The sequence below is a fragment of the Telmatherina bonti genome, assembly GCF_933228915.1.
Source record: "Telmatherina bonti genome assembly, chromosome: 23".
In the NCBI taxonomy this organism is placed as follows: Eukaryota; Metazoa; Chordata; class Actinopteri; order Atheriniformes; family Telmatherinidae; genus Telmatherina; species Telmatherina bonti.
The window spans coordinates 25,034,591-25,048,239 of NC_136632.1; the positions used below are offsets into that span (position 1 = coordinate 25,034,591).

A 13,649-nucleotide genomic window follows, 5' to 3' on the forward strand; every position below is an offset into this window, starting at 1 on the left:
CTCTATCACCATTTAAATATTTTTTACTGAGAAATCTGACTGCTTCAAAAATAGTTAAATTGCTTTTGTCCACCAGGTGGCGCTGTTGTTCTTTGGGCAGTCGAGAAGACGGATCAGATATACCAGAGAAATATTGATGTGCACAAATAAAGGGCTACAAATAATTTGGTAATTTGAACCAAAATCTGGATCAAACCTCCCTATAATATTATCTTGTTGTCATTCATGCTGTTGATATGCCAGACATTTGTTTTTAGTATTGCATATTACTTAGTATGTACTTCTATGCTGACACAAAATGTTGACTTTATTTTTAAAATAAAATTGGATCATTTAGGAAACTACGTACGTACGAAATTACGAAGAATAAATTCCTGCATAACATTTTTTGGAGACCCTCTAGTAGAGAAAGAAAAAGTCGAGATTCGGTGGATTTTGGGCTAAAACTGAGTTGACTGCTCTGTCAATTCAAAGGTGATCTGGAAAATAAATTAAATGAAAACAAATGAACTGAAATTATATTTTATTAACATATATAAAACATGGATAAATACATTTATGTCACAAAGATTTATAAAACATTTAAAAAATATTTATTGTTTGCAAATACACTGACAGTGTCTTTAACACCAAAGGCTAAATTATATACACAACTGAATGAACCCACTGAGCTAAATATAGCCTATCAACACGGAATGAGCAGGTTTTTTAAACATAACAACAATATACTTTTCTAATATCCTGGAAGAGAATCAGGAAGTGTGAAGCGGCTTTCTTTCTCATGTGAGAGGACCATGTGGCTGCTGCAAGTCATCTGGATCACAGATTGCTGTCACAAGGATGAATGACAGAAAAAAAAACACATTCCAACACTGCGTAAACAAAGTTTATTAAAACAACAGCATTATATTAATTATTGTATATACATTAAAGTAGAGCTGTGAGATATCATCAGCGAACTGATTATCGGTCTATGTCAGCATTAAAATGCATCCTTGGCTTTTATTGGAATCAGTTTGTCCTTCTTTAGTGACATAACCTTTACACAACATGCAGGTATCATGCATTATACTTCTTCAGCGATGTCTCCTCGAACTCAAAATGATCAAATTTAAGAGATGTATCGTATAATTTTTCAGATATTTTTGTTTGGCACAACCTGCTCCAAAATATTGGTATCAGCTGATGTCAGTATCAGAAATTAAGAGTTAGACAAAATTGGCATTTCAGATATTAGTTAAGAAAAACTAGAAAAAGCCACATAGGTTTTTTTTTTCCTAAGTTGTGGAAGCATCTTAGATTTCCTCCTCTATCTCTCATAATTCTGAATTTTGACTTGCTGGTTGGAGACACCTGGGTTCGGAGGCTTCAACCTCAATCTGTGCGTGCTATTTTGTGGCAGAAATGTGCACATGTATTTTTATTCTTGTCAAACGTACACAGACACCATCAGAGATTACTTTATTGACAAGCCCATGTCGGATACTAATTGTGTTTTAGACGGGATCAAAAGAGCTTAAGAAAAAAAAAAGACTTTACCTGTCACTGCTTACATCGTTCATTTTCAACAGTTCTTCAGAAGAGAGATGTTCAACCAGTGCCACACCAAAACAGTCTCCCAGGACGCTAACAACTCCATTGCAGCGATCGCTGGAAACACAGTGAACATGGTAAAACAGCTACTTTTTCATGTTGTTTTGTGTGATTTTAAATGTGCAAGAAAGGAGGTTATGCTCACATCAGCCATTCTATCGCCAGCAAGAGGGAAGCGTGATTTGCAGGAACCCCAATGATGGTCAAAATGAAGAGAGTGGTGGTTGTTCCTGTGGCTGGGATTCCTGCTTCTCCCACAGAGGCGACTGCCGCGGTCAGACTACACAGGGATGACAAAGCTGTGTTGATACTGAACTAGCAGGCATCTGCAAACCTGATCTAAACTCTGTGACTTCAGCTGGGTTTAACTTGTTAGTCAAACCAATGCTAATCCATATCAAATGGGACATAAAGTTAAAAAACAAAAATAAAAGTGGAACACACCCAATGGTGAATAACTTGCTCCAGTTTATGGGGATGCCGTTGAATTGCATGATGAAGACTGCGGCAGCCATTTCATAAAGGGCTGTTCCATCCATGTTGATATTGATCCCAAGAGGAAGCATGAACTGAGTGATTCTCGGGTTAATGTTGAGGACTCGCTCGCAACACTGGTAAGTCTGTGAGGATGCGTCGCTTGGAGACACAAGGGAAGACATATTTTTGAACATCTCTACCATGTCCACATGCTTTATTATACACACACTAATGTATATAGTGCTGTGATCTTGTAATGTTTAATCGAGATTAAGAGAACTCTTACAAGCGAGAGATGATCAGCGCCCTCAGTAAGGCAGGAAACACCCCTCTTACGACAACAAAGGGGTTTTTGCGGACCAATAACAGATAGATCAGAGGTAGAACTATTGCTCCGTGGATGATAAGCCTGACAAAGAGCAAAACTTTCAGTGTGAAAGTCAGTTATACAAAATATATCAGTGACAAGCAGCTGTGGTCGCATGACCAGCATGTGTGTACAGAACGTACCCAATCAACACGGCTCCAACGAACTTTCCAAGGTTAATAGCCGTCTCCCAGTTGTTCCCAATCTCAAGAACAAAGCTCGCCATCAGGAACATGACTCCAATTGGCAAATAGCTAAAAGGACACAAGTGACAGAAAAAATAAAGCAACATCTCAGTGCAAAGTACAGAAGATCAGCTGTGCTTTACTTTTATTCTTTTATTTAGCTGCTATTGGGAGATAATGAGTTAATTGTCTCGTTACCTCGTGCGGTGGAAGACCGGTTTCTTGTGATAACAAGATGATTGTGGTGGGTTTAAAAGTAAGTGGTTGTTGTTACACCTGATAATCAAAACAAACCCTGTGACAGCTGGGGAGGAGCTGCAGTCACGATGTTTGTCCACTACCAGTCAAAAGTTTGGACACACTTTCCCATTGGGTTTAATGGGAAAGTGTGTCCAAACTTTTGACTGGAAGTGTACATAAAAAAAACATGATAGAAGTCAAATTAAATGTATTGACCACTGATAGATGTTCCTCCATCTGACGTATGCTGTCTTCCCAGTACAGACAAGCTCTGTACTGGGAAGCCCCTTGGACCCACCAGCTGAGGTGTTGGGAATGAAGAAGATAATGGCTAAGCTCTCATCCATGATGAAGGACAATCCTTCCCTCCTCACCACCCCACACCCTTCCTGAACACTCACAGGACTGCAGTACTCCTTATCAGCAACAGACTGCTGCATCCAATGAAGCAGCAGTTGAAGACCCTGCATTCCTACCGTGGTTAGACTGGAAACCAGCAAAGCTCCCAGTACACTAACAAACATACTCAATGGAATACAATCATTTTTCTTCATTTAATTAATTAGGTTAATTTATTTTACTTAATTTCTGTTGTTTTTATCATTTCTACACACACATATAGAAAAAAAACTCCTCTCTTGCCCACCCCTCCCATCTCCCCATCTCCCCTCGGTAGGGCAGGTGGCTGTTCATCTCTCAAGCTCGGGTTTGCTACCAGAGTCCTGGGAGCTTGAGGGTCCTACGCCGTATTTTACCTGTTCCTAGGACTGCGCTTTTCTGGACAGAGATGTCTGATGTTTCACCAGGTATCTGTTGTGATGTTTCACCAGGTATCTGTTGTGATGTTTCACCAGGTATCTGTTGTGATGTTTCCCCAGGTATCTGTTGTGATGTTTCCCCAGGTATCTGTTGTGATGTTTCACCAGGTATCTGTTGTGATGTTTCACCAGGTATCTGTTGTGATGTTTCCCCAGGTATCTGTTGTGATGTTTCACCAGGTATCTGTTGGAGCCATTTCTCCAGTGTGGGGGGACACGGCCCCCAGTGCTCTGATCATTATGGTCACTATGGGTATGACTGTTGCTTTCACCCCCCAGGCCTTCTCCAGTTCTTCTTTGAGGCCTCGGTATTTCTCCAGCTTCTCAAGCTCCTTTTTCCTTATATTTCCATCATTGGGGATTGATACATCGATCACTACGTCTTTCGTCTGCTATATATATGTATATATGTATAAGCAACATTTTTTCCATTTAAATAGATTTTAAGCAGTTATTATTTTAAATAATAGTAAAAGAGATTAATATTGTAAACTCCAACTCTGTTAATGTCTGGATAAATTCATTTAACTTTGAAACAGTAAAAAAAAAAAAAAAAAAAAAAAAAAAAAAAAAAAAAAAGAGTAAATATTGATGGCCAAAACTGAACAGACCCAAAATTAACATCTTATTTTAAACTTATACTTTCGCTAACAGCAGCAGCTTTTTATTTAAATTAGGAACCTACAACATGTTACGGTCATTTCAAGTTCATAATTGTTTTCATCCAGACTCTTCAATAATTGACATTGATATCGGACAGTAAACCAGGACGAATTAAACATCATAAACTTCAGTCTGACAATGCAGCAGAGGCGATCACCTCCTCGTGATGCTCGTTTTGTCTAAATAAACTCACTGAAGGGCCTCAAACATCTCTAAATATAGCACCAATGCTGCTAGGTTAGTAGCTGAAGTAGTGTGTGCATCAGTATAACTGGTGAACCAGGAAATTGTGCTCTGACAAAAAGGTTCTGCGATTTTTTTTTTTTAAACGCGTTAATTAATTAATCTTAATTAACGCGTTAAAGTCGCACCCCTAACATATATATATATATAAAATCAGTATCACACGCTTAACTTAGGTGTTGCCTTCACGTACAACATGATATACTCGACCACCATCTTGGTGAACAAGTTGACAGCTATGATGACATCGATCAAGACTTCTCCTTGTCCTCTTTCTTTCATGCTCCGGATGGCCATCCCGGTGAAAAATGACAGAACAGTCATTCCCACAATGTTGGGCCCATCAATGTATTGGCCCACTCGACGCACTTCTGTGCTCTCCTTTAAAAAAGAGGAAAACTTTGGTAGGAACAAAGGTCTGAGCAGCTCAGTGCTTTGTGCAATATCCTAACAAGCAGAAAGGTTCTAAAAGGAGACAGAAAAACACTGACCTCCAGGTCATAGTCGTCTGCTTCAACTTTCCCCAGCACCCTCTGAGTCTTGTACTAATAGGAAAAGTAAAAAGAAATTATTAATATTTGATTTTCTTATCGGGTGATTCTCTAGTATGTTAAATCATACCTGTTGAAACGTGACACGAAGCACGTTGCTTGGGATCATGTTCCTACGAAGCATAAACAAAACATTGTAACGCTTTGGAAAAAACAAATGAGTAGACTGACCAAACACACACCTGATCAGATCCATCAAGGCATCAACATTCGAAAAAGCTTCAGGATCATCATCGTCACGAACCATTCGAAAGTGAGCCGACATGCGACTGACTCCTGGTTCCATCAGGTGTACCAGCACTAATCCTGCAAAACATGATCTATATGTCAAGAACAGCAACCCAGAAAAAAAAGGAAGCAAAACTAACCAGAGTTCATGCGCAGTGTTTCTCTCACCTGTAAGCACAGCAAGGGCGGTGGTGAGGAAGAAGTATGCCAAGGCATATGAGGTAATTTTTTTGGAGGTGCAAAACTTTGCCTCGGAAATTCCTGTTGAACAAAGCACATCATTATACGCAGATTCTTTGTAAAATGAGAAAAAATCCTTTATGAGACATTACTCCATGTATCCAAGGGGGATGGACCTTTTTGACCAAAGCAGTTCTGGTGCTGCCTCAAAATAGAGGTTCAACAGATTAAGATTAAGATTTACTTTATTTATCAACGTAGGGAAATTGAATTGTAGCAGCAGCATATACATTAAAAATATAATACAGTTTTACTATAGGTCTCATAAACACACAAACACAGTAGCAAGTATATTTACATAGCATAGAAATAAGAATAAGATTAAATTAAAATGAAAAATTAAAATTCAAACAGTTAATATAACTTCATAGGTTTGTAGGCACCCGAAACGATGCATTAATGCAGTTTTGTGAGCACAGCTCTGAGAGAAAGGGATGAGTTATGGAGTCTGATGGCAGGAATGACTTCCTGTTCCGTTCCTTAGAGCTACGGGGCTGCAGGCATAGACATCATATATACGTAGACACCTCATTGAGCGCTGGAGAGTGAACCAGCGTCGCCGCCATATTGGATGGGTCTCCGCTGTCGAGTTTTGCTGCAGCGTCAACAGAGTTTCCCCACAAAACTTTTTTGTGGAACAACGCGTATATATTACACACTAAAAAAACACTTTTCTACATAATTGGTTGATAAATAATGTTAACACAGTGAATAATCTCCTGAATGCAAGTGAATTGTTAGAACTATTATGATATTATTATTAGAATTATTTCTGCACACCAAGAACCCAGTAGAGGCAACACAGGATTAAAAAGTAGAAGTAGAAAAAAGCGTAGCATATATGAGTAACGAAGCAGAGCGCTGAAGAATTTAATGTACTGCACAGGACAATCATGAGGCAACAAGTGGGGAGACGACATTACATTTAACAAAGAATGAATGAAGAATAAAATAAACCTAAATTAACACTAATGCACACACACACACACACACACACACACACACACACACACACACACACACACACACACACACATATATATATATATATATATATATATATATATATATATATATATATATATATATATATATATATATATATATATATATATATATATATATACTTTTCAACACCAGTCTGAGACAAAATAGAGTCCCAGTGCTGTGCAAGTAAACACCTTTCAGGACCCATTACAGTTTGCATATCGTAATGGACTTGGGGTTGAAGATGCCATCATATACCTGCTCCAGAGAGCACACTCTCATCTGGAGCATTCAGGCAGCACTCTGAAGGTCATGTTCTTTCATTTCTCAGTGCTTTTAATACCATTCAGCCTGCTTTGTTATGTGAGAAGCTCCATAAATTCCAGGTGGATACCTCCACAACCACCTGGATCTATGACTACCTCACAAACAGACCCCAGTTTGTGAGACTGAAAGGTTGTGTGTCTGAGATGGAGGTCAGCAGCACTGGTGCACCACAAGGAACTGTACTCTGGCCATTCCTCTTCACTCTGTACACCTCAGACTTCCAGTACAACTCTGAGTCCTGTCATCTGCAGAAATACTCTGATGACTCTGCAGTTGTGGGGTGTATCAGGGATGGACAAGAAGCAGAGTACAGAGAACTGGTCAGTCAGTTTGTTAAATGGTGCGGTGACAATCATCTCATATTAAATAGCAGCAAAACAAAAGAGATGATTGTTGACTTCAGGAGGAAGAAGAATAAACAAAGCACTGTTTCCATCCTGGGAGAGGAGGTGGAGGTGGTGGAGGAATACAAGTATCTTGGAGTTCAGCTGGACAACAAACTGGACTGGAAATGCAACACTGACTACATCTACAAGAAAGGTCAGAGCAGACTGTACTTCTTAAGGAAGCTGAGATGGTTTAACGTCTGCACCAAGATGTTGCATATCTTCTATAAGTCTGTTGTGGAGAGTGCAGTCAGCTTTGCAGCATCTGCTGGGGTAGTAGCATCAGAACCAGAGACTTGAAGAGAATCAACAAACTGATCCAGAAAGCTGCTTCTGTGCTTGGAGTAACTCTGGAGCCGCTGGAGCTGATTGTCCAAAGAAGAATGCTGCACAAGCTGATGAAGATGATGGAGGATTCTTCACACCCTCTCCACAACACAGTGAAGAAACAACAAAGTGTGTTCAGTGAGAGGCTTCTTCAGGTCTGATGTAAGACTGAAAGATACAGAAGATCATTCCTGCCAGCAGCCTCCGGAACAAGACCTCCTCTAGTTAATTATTATTATATTCTACAATATTGAATTTCCCTTTGGTATTAATAAAGTACTTTTCATTTCATATATATATATATATATATATATATATATATATATATATATATATATATATATATATATATATATATATATATATATTTGTCCACAGTTTTTGTGCAGGGGGTGGGAGGGATTGTCCATGACTGTCAGCAGTTTTGACAGCATCCTGTCCCTCACCACCTCCTCCAGGCCCAGGAGTTTGGAGCCAACAACAGACCCTGCCTTCTTAATGAGTTGGCTTGAATAGCACTTCAAAGGAATATTATGACACTAATTTGGCTTTTTATTAGCAAAAATCAAGTATAGCTTTCATAAATACATATTTGATCAAAGTTTAATCACAATCGCATCCAACTCAGTGTTGTCACAGCTTAGAATGACTTATTTAGAAATACATAGGTGACGGCGCACCCAGCATGCTTTGTTGCATTGCCGTCTTTAAAAATTGTAATACTGCACCTAAATGGCAGGGCACCAGAGAGCACTACTCAGTTCAAACTTTATTTGTGTAGCACTTTTCATACAAAAGCATATCAAAGTGCTTAATATTTGAAAAAATAAAAACAGTTTCACATTTATATCACACACACACGTTACCCACACACGCACACAACCCAAACCTTCCCCTGACCATTGATGCCAAAATAAAAACTAATAACTTTAGGATTCTGTCATCTCTATCTGGCTTGGTTTAGTGTTTTATGTATCCAGTTACTGCACCACTACATGGGAATAATTTGACTATGCACAATAATAATGACTATTGCACACATGTACGTTGCCATGACAATGCTCAAACGATATATTGTGCCACTGTAGTTCAAAACGTGGTTTGGTTTTTTTTTTACAGCTGGAGGTACCACAGAGAAATGTCAGAGTATGCATTAAACATATTTCCCAGAATAATCAATTAACCTTTCACAAATCTATTCCATGTTTCTGAGGAGAACCACATTGAAGGGAGACGGTTAATATCAACAGATCATGATCAGTGAGTCTAATTTTCAGTGTAGTTTATAAATGTTGTTTTAAAAAACTACTGGCATCCAATGCTCTCTGCAACACGGAGCTGTCCTTCCAAAAAACTGAAATAGACTTACCAATGATCATGTTTGTCACAATCAAAGGAACCGTAGCCAGTTGAAACAGGTCCAAAAGAAAGTTCCCTGGGATGGCCAAGTTGAATTTGTCAATGCTTGAGAGAGTGACGTGGGCCTTTAACAACAAGCCCATAGTGACACCTTTGAGACGAGATGAAAATGAGCTCCATTTGACATTCACAGACTGTTGAATTTAGTTTTCATCCTATGTAAATCTGATAAAGAGATCAGGAAATATAAAAGAAAACAAGAATGGGCTGAAACAGTTTAAAAAAAAAAAAATCCCATCTATACCTTATATGAAGATGGTACTGAGAATATATTTTACCTCTGTTATGTATGTGTATATATATATATATATATATATATATATATATATATATATATATATATATATATATATATATATATATATATATATATATATATATATGTATATATATGTACATGTAACTGCTATGAACACGAACAACACAGACTGACGATGCTCACCTTTAAAAAAAAAAAACTAAAGTAGGTGCAATGACTAAAATTGTCCGCAAGATGGCGCTGTTTAACCAGCCGAACCTGGTTGCCGTGACAACGCCTGTTTTTTTCCTTATTTATTTTCAACTCAGCACACGTTTAACATATAACATTTTAGCAACGTATATTTCAATTAACATACATAAAACACAATAACAAATATAAAAATCAATAGAAAAAATAAATAAATAAAATAAAAATAATAACAGCAAACTTCTGCAACCAGGTATTAGCTCTAGACTTTTAAGCAACATTCAGCATTTCACTGCATTTATACACCAGTTGTCACTCACCCAGGGCGACACTCATCAACCAGGCAATGGTGAACAGATTGCGTTTGTGAAAATATATTTTCTTAAATCTTTTACGCCAGTCTTCCCTCATTTTCTTGTCTGCAAGAGAACAATTTAGCATATTCTAATCTAGCTAATCAGACTGCTTGACTGGGAAAAAAAAGTTAAATACTATATGTATTTTATTTAAATATATATATATATATATATATATATATATATATATATATATATATATATATATATATATATATATATATACATATATATAATTTATAAAAGCAGAAAATATTGCAAACTGACAAATATATACTCACAAGTAGATGTAATGTTCAGATGAGCCGAAGAGTTTGTTAATCTATGCGATAACGGTCAGCCTCCAACAGCATTTTAAACTGCACTCGAGAAGCTACGTGTCACGTGACTTACCGACGTAAACAGTGCAGCCGTAGTTCTGCTAGTTTGAAATACCAACTATTTTATTTTATTTTAATACAAATATTTAAAAAAAAGTTTTCACATTATTTAACTCTAAGCATCTAGTCACATTACATCTAAATATGTTTAAATGGAAAAGATGTCTTTTTTTTCCCCACAAATAACAAATTTAAAAAAAAAAAAAAATGCAAATATTGTCTTAAGTTTACCTTTGTGTATTTTATTATCTGTAAAAACAGCTGTTCTGTGAGGGATTCAGAGGTTACACATATAACCTCTATATGTGTAGATAGATAGATAGAGAAAACCATTAACTCCCATCATGTCATTTTTCCCATTGTGTGATCAACAGACAGACAGACAGACAGACAGAGAGATAGATAGATAGATAGATAGATAGATAGATAGATAGATAATTCAGGGAAACACAACAAATTTAAAAGCACACACCTGATCATAATCTCTCTCCAATGCAGTCATACATTGCAACATGCATGTACCCACCCCGCCCCCACCACAACCACCTATAACCCACATCCTATTTTGCATTCTGACCTCTATCTTCTGTCTCTTTAACTGTATAAAGCAGGCAGGGGATATGGAGACACGTGGCAAGACAAAGCTGCAAAATGATCATATCCAGCTAGAAGAAAGGTGAAGTTTTGCTTCAGGACGGTTCATGGAAGGTCATTAACTGATCTTATCAAAGTCCACAGAAATCTACAGGAAAATAGATGCACACTAATAATACCCAACTGTGTGAGCCTGATTATTTGCTAAAATGAATGCTATAAAATCTATCCATTAAAGCATACAAAATGTGCCATTTCATACTGAAAAAGACACAAATAGAGCTTTTGTGAAATGAGTAACAGGCCGGATATTTACTGTTTGACATGTGTCAGTATTTCCCTTTTAGACAATTGTGAAAAAAGTAAAGTAGCATATAAATGCTTTCTAAATTTATAGAATATTTTTTAAAAACCTTCAACAATACAAGAAATATTTTTTACCTAGGAGTTGAAGAGAATTTTTTCATTGAACAGACATGTTTTCCTCACCCACAGGGGAGGCAGATAGAAGCAAATCAACAGATTCAGCAAACATGTTGTTCACGCCCATTTTACTGACTCAGCTGATAATGTGAAAGCAAAGACATCACATCTCTGTTCTCCTCAGACTCCTCCGAATGCTAAAAATGATACTCCTGGTTTTCATGCTGAATCTCCTTCACCTGCCAGTGAATAATGCTGAGTACACCAAGAAAAGAAGGACACCACACAGAATGAAAAGCATCACGTGTTGTCTTTGTTCTTCTCCACAGGTGATTCTAAAAACGACGACGTCCTCCAAACACCTCCTTTCATCACCAAGAAGCCTGATGAATCTGATCTCAATCAGATCCACTGTTCACACAGTATAGCTGGTTTTCAGAGCATCCTTTGGTACAAACAAGATAACCACGGAGAGGTAGTACGGAAAATTTGAGCCTCTCCTTGCCACACATATCCTCCCTACTAGCCTTATCTCTTTCTCACTCTATCTCAACCCTGCCACCTCCCCTTTTGCCTCCAACATCTTTCTCCCCAATTCCCTGTTGTGCTACCTCTATCGCCTCCTGTCTTTCTCCACCCCCCTATCTCCCCAACCTGCCTCCCTTCACCCCCCTGGCAGAGGCCTTCTCCACATCCTCCACTGACCTCTGCCTCCTATCGCCCTGTATCTTCACCTCCTCTACCAACTTCTCCCTCTGCCTTTCCTCCCTCATCCTGCCTCCACCCTGCTTGCTCTAGCTCCTCCTGCCACCCCATCCCTATCTTCTGCTGTCCTTCTGTCTCCAACCTGCAATGCATTTTCCCCCACCAGTTTTGTCCCACTACCTCCATCTCCTCCTGCTGACCCTATCCCATCCTGCCTCTGCCTCTCCTTCCTCCTCACCTCCCTGTTGTTATGCTACCTTCTCCTCCTCCTGAACCTTTCTCAACATCAACATCTACAACGAACTGCCTATGTAGCATAGAAAGATCCATTTAGGAGCCAAAGAGATGAGCATGATGGGAGAGTATTACAGCTACTGTTGAGCTTTCCCAGTGGTGGATGTGAAACAGTGTGTGTTCCACAAGAGGAGCAGATGAGCTTCTAAATGTGTTAGCCAGATCTCCATCAGCTTGAGCTACCCTCTCACACAGCTCTGCTGCCTTTGGAGCCTCTCTCACTCTTTCCTTTGCCATTCAAAGTTCTATCATTGCAAGATTTGATCTTATGTCCACAAACACTCCAGGTGTCTAGCTTCTGTCTGCTAACCATTGAACTATGCAGTCAGACATCAAGTCTGTCTATCTTGGGGTTTTTCTACCTTTATGTTAGTTGTGGTCTTATTTTTACTGACTAACACACTGTTTCTATAAGGTCCCACACTTCCAGATGGAGAAAAGTCCCTTCATGGCTGACTACTCATCACCTTTTCTTTAATCAGTTGATTACATATGTCTGTCTATCTATCTTCTCCTGGTGCTTCAATCTTTTTCATTTTGCTCCATTGGACATGAACTGTGATGTGTCATAAGGTTGGATCCCAAGTGGTCCAACCTGCTGAGATTGTAGTTTCCAGCCATCCAGTGTTCACCGTAAATGTGACTCTTTGAAGAAGTATTAGTTAAAGTAAACTTTTGGGGTGAAACTGCAGCCAGTCGTCCATCACCCTGCGCTGTCCTCTCACACACCTCTGCTGTCTTTTCAACATGTCATTGTATTTGATTTGATGTCCAGCCTTTAAAAAGTCTCTTCCTCGTACCCTGCTCCACGGATACTGCTACTTCACGCTTCTCCTTGTTGTTGATGATATCTGGACCTTTGTGGTAAAAGGTAACATCTCCAATATGAACATATGGATCTAGTATGTCCACTGCAGAAGGAAACCAACCTATTATGGCCTGACTGGTGGTCTGCTGACCAGGTTCCTGATTATTTCCACTTGTTGACTGATGTCATGCGACTCACCTGTCATGTGGCAGCTAACTGGCTTCCGCTCACAATTACAATACAATGTTTTTCACCATAACTTTGCCAACACACTGTTCTTTGGCTTAACTGGATTCCTGCCTGTTTGTCCATGACTGGACTTAAGCTTGTTCCATCCTCCATGAGACCCAAGAACTGAGTTCTTGTTCTCGAGGCTGCAAGAACAAGAAAAAACGTCTTGTTCGGCAGGTCCATCCATCCTCCAGGAGAAGCAGGTCTGCAGCGGGGAGGGGTCACTGCGGGGGGCGATGTCTGCTTGATGTGCCATGAACCCGGTTGTTACCGCCGCCGAGGAGGATGTTTTCCCCGGCGTCTTTGTGCTCCAGATAACTCAAAAGGTTACGGACAGATTTTTATAAATATTTCAAGAG

At 38.9% G+C, this 13,649-nt stretch overlaps 1 protein-coding gene across 1 annotated transcript; it reads right to left on the reverse strand.

Annotated features, from left to right (window-relative positions):
- Positions 1 to 819: 819 nt before the first annotated feature.
- LOC306773563 (excitatory amino acid transporter 3-like) lies at positions 820 to 12,025 on the reverse strand (the record flags this gene model as incomplete). The annotated part of the gene is made up of 12 exons (XM_079263418.1): positions 820 to 829; positions 1,540 to 1,650; positions 1,739 to 1,873; positions 2,038 to 2,229; positions 2,357 to 2,479; positions 2,581 to 2,691; positions 4,780 to 4,967; positions 5,078 to 5,131; positions 5,382 to 5,443; positions 5,534 to 5,626; positions 9,002 to 9,142; positions 11,911 to 12,025. 12 exons carry the CDS (start codon positions 12,023 to 12,025, stop codon positions 820 to 822), a joined length of 1,335 nt encoding a protein of 444 aa, XP_079119544.1.
- Between the last annotated feature and the right edge of the window lie 1,624 nt (positions 12,026 to 13,649).